At 46.8% G+C, this 14,568-nt stretch overlaps 1 protein-coding gene across 1 annotated transcript in view; it reads right to left on the bottom strand.

The window, feature by feature from the left end:
* Positions 1-14,568, bottom strand: part of SLC23A3 (solute carrier family 23 member 3) — a 50,244-nt gene that overhangs the window by 18,348 nt on the left and 17,328 nt on the right. Inside the window, exons 6-7 of the mRNA XM_038746676.1 lie at positions 12,048-12,159; positions 3,297-3,414 (exon numbers count right to left, since the gene is read on the bottom strand). Of these exons, the coding sequence (XP_038602604.1) occupies positions 3,297-3,414; positions 12,048-12,159 (230 nt within the window). The remainder of the gene's footprint in view (positions 1-3,296; positions 3,415-12,047; positions 12,160-14,568) is intronic.

Here is a 14,568-nt window from a genome sequence, read left to right as displayed (position 1 = left end):
TTGTTTTGTTTTGTTGTCATCAACCTCATCATCATCGTCATTATGGTGTTTGTCGTCAACATCATCATCATTCTGGTGTTTGTTAAGTGCTTACTATGTGCCAGGCACTGTTCTAAGCGCTGGGGTTAAAAATACCCCGCTGTTGGGTAGGGACCATCTCTATATGTTGCCAACTTGTACTTCCCAAGCACTTAGTACAGTGCTCTGCACACAGTAAGGGCTCAATAAATACGATTGAATGAATGAATGAATAATAATAACGATGGTATTTGTTACGGGCCTACTATGTAACTGTATCTGTTCTGACGATTTTGACCCCTGTCTCCATGTTTTGTTTTGTTCTCATCAACATCATCATCATCATCGTCATTATGGTGTTTGTCGTCATCAACATCACCATCATTCTGGTGTTTGTTAAGCGCTTACTACGTGCCAGGCACCTTTCTAAGCGCTGGGGTGGATAATAATGATAACGATGGTATCTGTTATGGGCCTACTATGTAACTGTATCTGTTCTGGCGATTTTGACCCCTGTCTACATGTTTTGTTTTGTTTTCTTTTGTTGTCATCAACCTCATCATCATCGTCATTATGGTGTTTGTCGTCATCAACATCTTCATCATTCTGGTGTTTGTTAAGCGCTTACTATGTGCCAGGCACCGTTCTAAGCGCTGGGGTGGATAATAATAACGATGGCATCTGTTACAGGCCCACTATGTAACTGTATCTGTTCTGACGATTTTGACCCCTGTCTCTGTGTTTTGTTTTGTTGTCATCAACCTCATCATCATCGTCATTATGGTGTTTGTCGTCAACAACATCATCATCATTCTGGTGTTTCTTAAGCACTTATTATGTGCCAGGCACCGTTCTAAGCGCTGGGGTGGATAATAATAACGATGGTATTTGTTATGGGCCTACTATGTAACCGTATTTGTTCTGACGATTTTGACCCCTGTCTACACGTTTTGTTGTCATCAACATCATCATCATCGTCATTATGGTGTTTGTCGTCATCAACATCATCATCATTCTGGTGTTTGTTAAGCACTTACTATGTGCCAGGCACCGTTCTAAGCGCTGGGGTGGATAATAATAAAGATGGTATCTGTTACGGGCCTACTATGTAACTGTATCTGTTCTGACGATTTTAACCCCTGTCTCCATGTTTTGTTTTGTTCTCATCAACATCATCATCATCATCGTCATTATGGTGTTTGTCGTCATCAACATCATCATCATTTTGGTGTTTGTTAAGCGCTTACTATGTGCCAGGCACCTTTCTAAGCGCTGGGGTGGATAATAATAACGATGGTATTTGTTATGGGCCTACTATGTAACCGTATTTGTTCTGACGATTTTGACCCCTGTCTACACGTTTTGTTGTCATCAACATCATCATCATCGTCATTATGGTGTTTGTCGTCATCAACATCATCATCATTCTGGTGTTTGTTAAGCACTTACTACGTGCCAGGCACTGTTCTAAGCGCTGGGGTGGATAATAATAACGATGGTATTTGCTATGGGCCTACTATGTAACCGTATTTGTTCTGACAACTTTGACCCCTGTCTACATGTTTTGTTGTCATCAACCTCATCATCATTGTCATTATGGTGTTTGTCGTCATCAATATCATCATCATTCTGGTGTTTGTTAAGCGCTTACTCCGTGCCAGGCACCGTTCTAAGCGCTGGGGTGGATAATAATAACGATGGTATTTTGTTACGGGCCTACTGTGTAACCGTGTTTGTTCTGACAATTTTGACCCCTGTCTACATGTTTTGTTGTCATCAACCTCATCATCATTGTCATTATGGTGTTTGTCGTCATCAATATCATCATCATTCTGGTGTTTGTTAAGCGCTTACTCCGTGCCAGGCACCGTTCTAAGCGCTGGGGTGGATAATAATAACGATGGCATTAGTTACGGGCCTACTATGTAACTGTATCTGTTCTGACTATTTTGACCCCTGTCTCCATGTTTTGTTTTGTTGTCATCAACCTCATCATCATCATCGTCATTATGGTGTTTGTGGTCATCAACATCATCTATTACTCTATTTATTTTATTTGTACATATTTATTCTATTTATTTTATTTTGTTAATATATTTTATCTTATTGTTTGTCTCCCCCTTCCAGACTGTGAGCCCGCTGTTGGGTAGGGACCGTCTCTAGATGTAGCCAACTTGGACTTCCCAAGCGCTTAGTCCAGTGCTCTGCACACAGTAAGCGCTCAATCAATACGATTGAATGAATGAATCATCATTCTGGTGTTTGTTAAGTGCTTACTATGTGCCAGGCACTGTTCTAAGCACTGGGGTGGATAATAATAACGATGGTATTTGTTATGGGCCTACTATGTAACCATATTTATTCTGACGATTTTAACCCCTGTCTACATGTTTTGTTGTCATCAACATCATCATCATTATGGTGTTTGTCGTCATCAACATCATCATCATTCTGGTGTTTGCTAAGCGCTTACTATGTGCCAGGCACTGTTCTAAGCGCTGGGGTGGATAATAGCCCGCTGTTGGGTAGGGACCATCTCTATAGGTTGCCAACTTGTACTTCCCAAGCGCTTAGTCCAGTGCTCTGCACACAGTAGGCGCTCAATAAATAAAACTGAATGAATGAATGTGCATATAGCTATAATTCTATTTATTCTGATGACATTGACACCTGTCTCCATGTTTTGTTTTGTTGCCCGTCTCCCCCTTCTAGCCCGTGAGCCCGTCGTCGGGTAGAGACCGTCCCCAGATGTTGCCGACTTGGACTTCCCAAGCGCTTAGTCCAGTGCTCTGCACACAGTAGGCGCTCAATAAATAAAACTGAATGAATGAATGTGCATATAGCTATAATTCTATTTATTCTGATGGCATTAACACCTGTCTCCATGTTTTGTTTTGTCGTCCGCCTCCCCCTTCTAGCCCGTGAGCCCGTCGTCGGGTAGGGACCGTCCCCAGATGTTGCCGACTTGGACTTCCCAAGCGCTTAGTCCAGTGCTCTGCACACAGTAAGCACTCAATAAATACAATTGAATGAATGAATGTGCATATAGCTATAATTCTATTTATTCTGATGGCATTGACACCTGTCTCCATGCTTTGTTTTGTCGTCCGTCTCCCCCTTCTAGCCCGTGAGCCCGTCGTCGGGTAGGGACCGTCCCTAGATGTTGCCGACCTGGACTTCCCAAGCACCTAGTCCAGTGCTCTGCACACAGTAGGCGCTCAATAAATACGATTGAATGAATGAGGTCAGGGGAGGGGGAAAGGGGGAGAAGCTCCTACCTGGGTGAGGGAACCAGAGCCAGGGGGCCGGGGCCGGGCCGGTCAGGTGGGATGGCGGGGGGCGGCCCAGACCCAGGAGGGCCGAGAACGACCAGACACAGACCACCGGGACCAGGACCTGTGCAAACGAGGAGGCCTGAGGTGAGGGGGGGCCCATACTAAGCGCTCACCTCCTCCAGGAGGCCTTCCCACACTGAGCCCCCTCCTTCCTCTCCCCCTCGTCCCCCTCCCTATCCCCCCGCCTTACCTCCTTCCCCTCCCCACAGCACCTGTATATCTATTTGTGCGGATTTATTACTCTATTTATTTTACTTGTACATATTTACTGTTCGATTTATTTTGGTAATGATGTGCGTGAAGCAGCGGGGCTCAGTGGGAAGAGCCCGGGCTTTGGAGTCAGAGGTCATGGGTTCAAGTCCCGGCTCCGCCACTTGTCAGCTGGGTGATTTGGGGAAAGTCACTTTACTTCTCTGGGCCTCAGTCACCTCATCTGTAAAATGGGGATGATGACTGTGAGCCCCCTGGCCTGGAATGGCCTCCCTCTGCCCATCCGCCAAGCTAGCTCTCTTCCTCCCTTCAAGGCCCTACTGAGAGCTCACCTCCTCCAGGAGGCCTTCCAACACTCAGCCCCCTCCTTCCTCTCCCCCTCGTCCCCCTCTCCAACCCCCCCATCTTACCTCCTTCCCCTCCCCACAGCACCTGGATATATGTATATATGTTTGTACAGATTTATTACTCTATTTATTTATTTTACTTGTACATATCTATTCTTTTTAATTTTTTTTGTTAGTATGGTTTGTTCTGTTCTCTGTCTCCCCCTTCTAGACTGTGAGCCCACTGTTGGGTAGGGACTGTCTCTATATGTTGCCAACTTGTACTTCCCAAGCGCTTAGTCCAGTGCTCTGCACACAGTAAGCGCTCGATAAATACGATTGATTGATTGATTGACAACCTGATCACCTTGTAACCTCCCCAGCGCTTAGAACAGTGCTTTGCACATAGTAAGTGCTTAATAAATGCCATCATCATTATTATTATTATTATCTAGCTTTACTTCTATTTGTTCTGATGACTTTGACATCTGTCCACATGTTTTGTTTTGTTGTCTGTCTCCCCCTTCTAGACTGTGAGCCCACTGTTGGGTAGGGACCGTCTCTATATGTCGCCAACTTGTACTTCCCAAGCGCTTAGTCCAGTGCTCTGGACACAGTAAGCACTCAATAAATACGATTGAATGAATGAATGTGAGCCCGTTGTTGGGTAGGGACCGTCTCTAGATGTGGCCAACTTGTACTTCCCAAGCGCTTAGTCCAGTGCTCTGCACACAGTAAGCGCTCAATAAATACGATTGAATGAATGAATGAATGTGAGCCCGTTGTTGGGTAGGGACCGTCTCTAGATGTGGCCAACTTGTACTTCCCAAGCGCTTAGTACAGTGCTCTGCACACAGTCATCGCTCAATAAATACGATTGAATGAAGTAAGCGCTCAATAAATACGATTGAATGAATGAAAGAATATTTATTACTCTCATTAATGATGCGTAGATAGCTATAATTCTATTTATTCTGATGGTATTGATGCCTACCTACTTGTTTTGTTGTCTGTCTCCCCCTTCTAGACTGTGAGCCCGTTGAGGGCAGACACTGTCTCTATCTGTTGATGAATTGTACCGTCCAAGCGCTTAGTCCAGTGCTCTGCACACAATCAGCACTCAATAAATACGTCAGAAAGAACGCATCATTCGATCCTATCTGCTGAGCGCTGACTGTGTGCAGAGCACTGAACTAAGCGCTCAGTAGCGGATGATGGATCAATAAACAGACCCATCCCCTCCGCTAAACCCTGGGGGGGCTTTGCGGCCGAGGACAATCAATCAATCAATCAATCAATCGTATTTATTGAGCGCTTACTGTGTGCAGAGCACTGGACTAAGCGCTTGGGAAGTACAAGTTGGCAACATATAGAGACAGTCCCTACCCAACAGTGGGCTCACAGTCTAGAAGGGGGAGACAAGAGAACAAAACCAAACATATTAACAAAATATAATAAATAGAATAGATATGTACAAGTAAAATAAATAAATAGAGTAATAAATCTGTACAAACATATCTACATATATACAGGTGCTGTGGGGAAGGGAAGGAGGTAAGACGGATAATAATAATACAAATGATAATAGTGATGGCATTTGTGAAGCGCTTACTATGTGCGAAGCACCGTTCTAAGCGCTGGGGGGGATACATAGAGAGACGGTCCCTGTATATATGTTTGTACATATTTATTACTCTATTTATTTATTTATTTTATTTGTACATATTTATTCTATTTATTTTATTTTGTTAATATGTTTTGCTCGGTTGTCCATCTCCCCCTTCTAAACCGTGAGCCCACTGTTGGGTAGGGACCGTCTCTAGATGTTGCCGACCTGGACTTCTCAAGCGCTTAGTCCAGTGCTCTGCACACAGTAAGCGCTCAGTAAATACGACTGAATGAATGAATGATACAAGGTGATCAGGTTGTCCCACGTGGGGCTCACCGTCTTCATCCCCATTTGACAGATGAGGGAACTGAGGCTCAGAGAAGGGAAGCGACTTGCCCAAAGTCACCCAGTGGACAAGCGGCGGGGCCGGGATTAGAACCCATAACCTCTGACTCCCAAGCCCGGGCTCTTATGGGGGGAGCCCCACAGCTGGAAACTTCTCCAGGGCAGGGACGTCTTCTAACACCCCATAATAATAACAATAATAATAATGGCATTTATTAAGCGCTTACTATGTGCAAAGCACTGTTCTAAGCGCTGGGGGAGATACAAAGCGATCGGGTTGTCCCACGGGGGGACTCACGGTCAATCCCCATTTTCCAGATGAGGTCACTGAGGCCCAGAGAAGTGAAGTGACTTGCCCAAAGTCACCCAACTGGCAAGCGGTGGAGCCGGGATTAGAACCCATGACCTCTGACTCCAAAGCCCGGGCTCTTTCCACTGAGCCACGCTGCTTCCCTTGTGTCCTCTCCAGCCTGATTGAAGGCCCACCTCCGCCCAGAAGCCTTCCCTGACTAAGCCCCCCTTTCCTTCATTCATTAATTCAATCGTATTTATTGAGCGCTTACTGCGTGCAGAGCACTGTACTAAGCGCTTGGGAAGTCCAAGTTGGCAACATCTAGAGACGGTCCCTACCCCACAGTGGGCTCACAGTCTAGTCTCTTCTCCCACTCCTCTGCATCGCCCCGACTCGCTCCCTTTCTTCATCCCCTCCCTGCTTCTCCACGGCCCTGATGTCCATAGCTCTCATTTATTGATTTCTATATCAGTATATATCAATCAATCATTCACTCAATCGTATTTATTGAGCACTTACTGTGTGCAGAGCACTGTACTAAGCGCTTGGGAAGTCCAAGTTGGCGACATATAGAGACGGTCCCTACCCAACAGTGGGCTCACAGTCTAGTCTCTTCTCCTCTGCATCGCCTCGACTCGCTCCCTTTCTTCATCCCCTCCCCACTTCTCCACAGCCCTGATGTCCATATCTCTCATTTATTGATTTCTGTATCTATATATATATCTGCAATTTATTGATTTATCTGTTTATATTAATGTCGGTCTCCCCCTCTAGCCTGTGAGCCCGCTGTGGGGTAGGGGCCGTCTCTAGATGTTGCCAACTTGGACTTCCCAAGCGCTTCGTCCAGTGCTCTGCACACAGTAAGCGCTCAATAAATACGATTGAATGAATGAATTGAACGAATGAGCTCGTTGTGGGCAAGGAATATGTCTGTTTATTGTTCTACTGTCCGCCCTCAAGGGCTCAGTACAGTGCTTGGCACGCAATAACTGTGACCCGCTGTTGGGTAGGGACCGCCTCTATATGTTGCCAATTTGTACTTCCCAAGCGCTTAGTACCGTGCTCTGCACACAGTAAGTGCTCAATAAATACAATTGATTGATTGATTAGTACAGTGCTCTGCACACAGTAAGCGCTCAATAAATACGATTGAATGAATGAATGAATGAATGAATAAGCAGCATGGCTCAGTGGAAAGAGCCCGGGCTTTGGAGTCAGAGGTCATGGGGTCTTTTAGACTGTGAGCCCAATGTTGGGTAGGGACCGTCTCTATATGTTGCCAATTTGTACTTCCCAAGCGCTTAGTACAGTGCTCTGCACCCAGTAAGCGCTCAATAAATATGATTGATTGATGGGTTAGAATCCAGGCTCCACCACATGTCTGCTGTGTGACCTTGGGCAAGTCACTTCACTTCTCTGAGCCCCAGTTCCCTCATCTGGAAAATGGGGATGAAGACTGTGACCCCGCCATGGGACAACCCGATTACCTTGTAACCTCCCCAGCGCTGAGAACAGTGCTTTGCACATAATAAGCGCTTAACAAATGCCAACATTATTATTATTATTACTATTAATAAGCGCTCAGTATATATGATTGGATATCTTTTAGACTGTGAGCCCGTTGTTGGGTAGGGACCGTCTCTATATGTTGCCAACTTGTACTTCCCAAGCGCTTAGTCCAGTGCTCTGCACACAGTAAGCACTCAATAAATAAGATTGAATGAATGAATGAACGAATAAGCAGCATGGCTCAGTGGAAAGAGCCCGGGCTTTGGAGTCAGAGGTCATGGGTTCGAATCCCGACTCCGCCCCATGTCTGCTGTGTGACCTTGGGCAAGTCACTTCACTTCTCTGAGACCCAGTTCCCTCATCTGGAAAATGGGGATGAAGACTGTGACCCCGCCGTGGGACAACCCGATCACCTTGTAACCTCCCCAGCGCTTAGAACAGTGCTTTGCACATAGTAAGCGCTTAACAAATGCCAACATCATTATTATTATTATTATTATTATTACTAGTAATAAGCGCTCAGTATATATGATTGGATGTCTTCTAGACTGTGAGCCCATTTTTGGATAGGGACTGTCTCTATATGTTGCCAACTTGCACTTCCCTAGCGCTTAGTACAGTGCTCTGCACACAGTAAGCACTCAATAAATACGATTGAATGAATGAATGAACGAATAAGCAGCATGGCTCAGTGGAAAGAGCCCGGGCTTTGGAGTCAGAGGTCATGGGTTCGAATCCCGACTCCGCCCCATGTCTGCTGTGTGACCTTGGGCAAGTCACTTCACTTCTCTGAGCCCCAGTTCCCTCATCTGGAAAATGGGGATGAAGACTGTGACCCCGCCGTGGGACAACCCGATCACCTTGTAACCTCCCCAGCGCTTAGAACAGTGCTTTGCACATAGTAAGCGCTTAACAAATGCCAACATTATTATTATTATTACTATTAATAAGCGCTCAGTATATATGATTGGATGTCTTCTAGACTGTGAGCCTGTTGTTGGGTAGGGCCCGCCTCTCTATGTCGCCAACTTGTACTTCTCAAGCGCTTAGTCCAGTGCTCTGCACACAGTAAGCGCTCAATAAATACGATTGAATGAGTGAATGAATGCATGTCTTTCCCCCTCCCCACTAGACTGTCAGCTCGTTGTGGGCAGGGAATGTGGCTGTTGTATTGCCCTTCCCCAAGCGCTTAGTCCAATGTTCTGCACACAGTAAGCGCTCAATAAATACGACTGACTGACTCTCCCACTCTCCTGCACACAGTAAACTGGAAGCTTCTTAATATTTATGGTATTTGTGAAGCCCCTAATAAGTGCCAGACACTGTACTAAGCGCTGGGGTAGATACGAATTAATCAAATTGGACACAGTCCCTGTCCCACATGGGGGTCCCAGTCTCAATTCCCATTTTCCCGATGAGGGAACTGAGGCCCGGAGAAGTGAAGTGACTCCCCCAAGGTCACCCAGCGGACAAGAGGCGGAGCCGGGATTAGAACCCAGGTCCTTCTGGCTCCCAGGCCCGGGCTCTACCCACTAGGCATGCTTCTTCTCGGAAAATCAAGATAATAATAATAATAATGGTGGTTTTTGTTAAGCGCTTTCTATGTGCCAAGCACTGTTCTAAGCGCTGGGGGAGACACAAGGTAATCGGGTTGTCCCTCGTGGGGCTCCCGGTCTTCATCCCCATTTTACAGATGAGGGAACTGAGGCCCTGGGAATAGTAATAGTAATGATAATAATAATAATAATAATAACGATGGTATTTGTTAAGCACTTACTATGTGCAAAGCACTGTTCTAAGCACTGGGGAGATACAAGGTGATCAGGTTGTCCCACCGGGGGCTCACAGTCTTAATCCCCATTTTACAGATGAGGGAACTGAGGCCCAGAGAGGTGAAGACATTTGTTAAGCACTTACTATGTCCAAAGCAGTGCTTTAAGTGCTGGGGAGGTTACAAGGTGATCAGGTTGTCCCCCGGGGGGCTCACAGTCTTAATCCCCATTTTTCAGATGAGGGAACTGAGGCCCAGAGAAGTGAAGTGACTTGCCCAAAGTCACCCAGCTGACAGTTGGCGGAGGCGGGATTAGAACCCGCGACCTCTGACTCCCAAGCCCGGGCTCCTTCCACTAAGCCACACTGCTTCTCTTGAATGATTGATTAATTTAATAATGGTACTTTTTAAGCGCTAACTATGTGCCAAGCACCGTTCTAAGCACTGGGATAGACGCAAGTTAATCAGGTCGGACACAGTCCCTGTCCCCCGTGGGGCTCACAGTCTCCATCCCCATTTTCCAGAGGAGGGAACTGAGGCCCAGAGAAGTGAAGTGACTCCCCCAAGGTCACCCAGCAGACATGTGGCGGAGCCAGGATTGGAACCCACGTCCTTCTGACTCTTAGGCTTGGATAATAACAATAATAATAATAATAATAATAATAATAATAATAAAAATAATAATAATAATAATAATAGCATTTTTTAAGCACTTACTCTGGTGCAAAGCACTGTTCTAAGTGCTGAGGAGGTTACAAGGTGATCAGGTTGTCCCACGGGGCGCTCACAATCTTAATCCCCATTTTCCAGATGAGGGAACTGAGGCACAGAGAAGTGAAGTGACTTGCCCAAAGTCACCCAGCTGACAATTGGCGGAGCCGGGGTTTGAAATTTATTATTCTATTTTACTTGTACGTATTTACTATTCTATTTATTTTATTTTGTTAATATGTTTGGTTTTGTTGTCTGTCTCCCCCTTCTAGACTGTGAGCCCGCTGGTGGGTAGGGACCGTCTCTAGATGTTGCCAACTTGGCCTTCCCAAGCGCTTAGTCCAGTGCTCTGCACACAGTAAGCGCTCAATAAATACGACTGAATGAATGAATAATAATAATAATAATAATAATGGCATTTGTTAAGCACTCTGTGCAAAGCACCGTTCTAAGTGCTGGGGAGGTTACAAGGTGATCAGGTTGTCCCACGGGGGGGCTCACAGTCTTCATCCCCATTTTCCAGATGAGGTCACTGAGGCCCAGAGAAGTGAATTGACTTGCCCAAAATCACACAGCTGACAATTGGCAGAGCCGGGGTTTGAAATTTATTACTCTATTTATTTTACTTGTACATATTTACTGTTCTATCTATTTCTTTTGCTAATATGTTTTGTTTTTTTGTCTGTCTCCCACTTCTAGCCTGTGAGCCTGCTGTTGGGTAGGGACCGTCCCTGTATGTTGCCAACTTGTCCTTCCCAAGCACTTAGTCCAGTGCTCTGCACACAGTAAGTGCTCAACAAATATGACTGAATGAATGAATGAATAATAATGATAATAATGATGTTATTTGTTAAGCGCTTACTATGTGCAAAGCACTGTTCTAAGCGCTGGGGAGGTTACAAGGTGATGAGGTTGTCCCACGGGGGGCTCACGGTCTTAATCCCCATTTTCCATATAAGGTAACTGAGGCCCAGAGAAGTGAAGTGACTTGCCCAAAGTCACCCAGCTGACAATTGGCAGAGCTGGAGTTTGAACCCATGACCTCTGACTCCAAAGCCCGGGCTCTTTCCACTGAGCCCCGCTGCTTCTGTAGCCTGTGAGCCCGCTGTTGGGTAGGGCCCGTCCCTAGATGTTGCCAACTTGGACTTCCCAAGCGCTTAGTCCAGTGCTCTGCACACAGTAAGCGCTCAATAAATACGATTGAATGAATGAATGAACGAACCCATGACCTCTGACTCCAAAGCCCGGGCTCTTTCCACTGAGCCCGCTGTTGGGTAGGGCCCGTCCCTAGATGTTGCCATCTTGTCCTTCCCAAGCGCTTAGTCCAGTGCTCTGCACACAGTAGGCGCTCAATAAATACGATTGAATGAATGAATGAACGAACCCATGACCTCTGACTCCAAAGCCCGGGCTCTTTCCACTGAGCCCCGCTGCTTCTCTAGCCTGTGAGCCCGCTGTTGGGTAGGGACCGTCCCTAGACGTTGCCACCTTGTCCTTCCCAAGCGCTTAGTCCAGTGCTCTGCACACAGTAGGCGCTCAATAAATACGATTGAATGAATGAATGAATGAATGAATGAATGAATGAACCCACGACCTCTGACTCCTCTGCTTCTCTTGGCTTCTACCCACTAGGCCACACTGCTTCTCTGTACATCAATCATTCATTCAATCGTACTTATTGAGCGCTTACTGTGTGCAGAGCACCGGACTAAGCGCTTGGGAAGTCCAAGTTGGCAACGGAATCGATCCAACTGATTGATTTACAGCGGCAGCCTGGCTTCCGCCCCGGATGTCCTGCTCCTCTCCCCGGGCCCCCCCGGGGAAACTCCAGCCCCCCGTAGCCACCCCAAGTAGCCACCCCAAGTAGCCACCCCCCGTCGGCCCGCTCCCACCTCCCACGGGGGGCTTCTTTCCCGCCTACCGAGAAGAGGCGGAAGACTGGAAGCGACGGGCGCGGGGCAGGGCTCCATGGGCACGCGGGAACTGAGCGGGAAGCCAGGTGCTGGGAGCAGACCACCATCAGGAAGATCAGCCTAAAAATGACAATATTCAGTTGACAGGGACCGCTCCTACCTGATTCTGTTGTATCTAGCCCAGTGCTTGACACAGAGAAAGTGCGTAATAACAATAATAATAATAATAATAATAATAATAATAATAATAATAATAATAATGGCATTTATTAAGCACTTACTATGTGCCAAGCACTGTTCTCCCCCTCATCCCCCTCTCCATCCCCCCCCGTCTTACCTCCTTCCCTTCCCCACAGCACCTGCATATATGTACAGAGAAGCAGCGTGGCTCAGTGGAAAGAGCCCGGGCTTTGGGGTCAGAGGTCACGGGTTCAAATCCCGGCTCCGCCACTCATCAGCTGTGTGACTTTGGGCGAGTCACTTCACTTCTCTGGGCCTCAGGGACCTCGTCTGGAAAATGGGGATTAAGACTGTGAACATGGGACAACCTGATCACCTTGTAAAAAAAATTCGCCAGCGCTTAGAACAGTGCTGTGCACATAGTGAGCGCTTAATAAATGCCATTATTATTATTATTATATGTATATATGTTTGTACATATTTATTACTCTATTTTACTTGTACATATCTATTCTATTTATTTTATTTTGTTAGTATGTTTGGTTTTGTTCTCTGTTTCCCCCTTCTAGACTGTGAGCCCGCTGTTGGGTAGGGACCATCTCTAGATGTTGCCAACTTGGACTTCCCAAGCGCTTAGTCCAGTGCTCAGCACACAGTAAGCGCTCAATAAATACAATTGATTGATTGATTGATTGATTGATTGATTGAGGATGTTACAAGGCGATCAGGTTGTCCCACGGGGGGCTCCCAGTCTTCATCCCCATTTTCCAGATGAGGGAACTGAGGCCCAGAGAAGTAAAGTGACTCACCCAAAGTCACCCAGCTGACAGTTAATAATAATAATAATAATAATAATAATGGTATCTGTTAAGCACTTACTCTGTGCAAAGCACTGTTTTAAGTGCTGGGGAGGTTACAAGTTGATGAGGTTGTTTCACCGGGGGCTCACAGTTTTAATCCCCATTTTACAGATGAGGGAACTGAGGCCCAGAGAAGTGAAGTGACTCGCCCAAAGTCACCCAGCTGACAATAATAATAATAATAATGGTGATGGTATTTGTTAAGCGCTTACTATGTGCAAAGCACTGTTCTAAGCACTGGGGAGGTTACAAGGTGATGAGGTTGTCCCACGTGGGGCTCACAGTTTTAATCACCATTTTCCAGAAGAGGGAACTGAGGCCCAGGGAAGTGAAGTGACTTGCCCAAAGTCACACAGCTGACAGTTGGTGGAGCCAGAATTTGAACCCACGACCTCTGACTCCAAAGCCCGGGCTCTTTCCACCGAGCCACGCTGCTTCTCGTAAGAATCACAACATTCAGTCATTCGGTCAGTGCTTCGCACATTATTAATAATAATAATAACGATGGCATTTGTTAAGTGCTTACTATGTTCGAAGCGCTGTTCTAAGCGCTGGTGGGGGGATACAAGGCAATCAGGTTGTCCCATGTGGGGCTCACAGTTTTCATCCCCATTTGACAGATGAGGTCACTGAGGCTCAGAGAAGTGAAGTGGCTTGCCCAAGGTCACACAGCAGACATGTGGGGTGCCAGGATTAGAACCCATGACCTCTGACTCCCAAGCCTGGGCTCTTTCCACTGAGCCACGCTCCTTCTCTGGGCTTCTGCATAGTAAGCGCTTAAGTCACCTGTCTACATAATAATAATGATGGTATTTGTTAAGCGCTTTCTATGTGCAAAGCACTGTTCTAAGCGCTGGGGGGGATACAAGGCGATCAGGTTGTCCCACGTGGGGCTCACAGTCTTCATCCCCATTTTACAGATGAGGGAACTGAGGCCCATAAAAGTGAAGTGACTCGCCCAAAGTCACCCAGCTGACAATTGGCAGAGCCGGGATTTGAACCCATGACCTCGGACTCCAAAGCCCGGGCTCTTTCCACTGAGCCACGCTGCTTCTCCAAGGAGCACAGTGATTATCATTCAGGGGGTGGGGTCCGCGGCTCACGGTCACGGCCGGGGCGTTTAATAATGATACTAATAATGATGGTATTTGTTAAGCGCTTACTATGTGCAAAGCACTGTTCTAAGCGCTGGGGAGGTCCCAAGGTGATCAGGTTGTCCCACGGGGGGGCTCACAGTCTTCATCCCCATTTGACAGAGGAGGGAACTGGGGCTCAGAGAGGTGAAGTGATTTGCCCAAGTTCACACAGCAGTCATGTGGCGGAGCCGGGATTCGAACCCATGACCTCTGACTCCCAAGCCCGGGCTCTTTCCACTGAGCCACGCTGCTTCTCTGGGCTTCTGCATAGTAAGCGCTTAATTCACCCGTCTACATGTTTTGTTTCGTTGTCTGTCTCCCCCTTCTAGCCTGTGAGCCCGCTGTGGGGTAGG

Source organism: Tachyglossus aculeatus, chromosome 1, assembly GCF_015852505.1.
Source record: "Tachyglossus aculeatus isolate mTacAcu1 chromosome 1, mTacAcu1.pri, whole genome shotgun sequence".
In the NCBI taxonomy this organism is placed as follows: domain Eukaryota; kingdom Metazoa; phylum Chordata; class Mammalia; order Monotremata; family Tachyglossidae; genus Tachyglossus; species Tachyglossus aculeatus.
The sequence above is the reverse complement of the archived record's forward strand: the minus strand, read 5'-3'. Positions and strand labels throughout refer to the sequence as shown.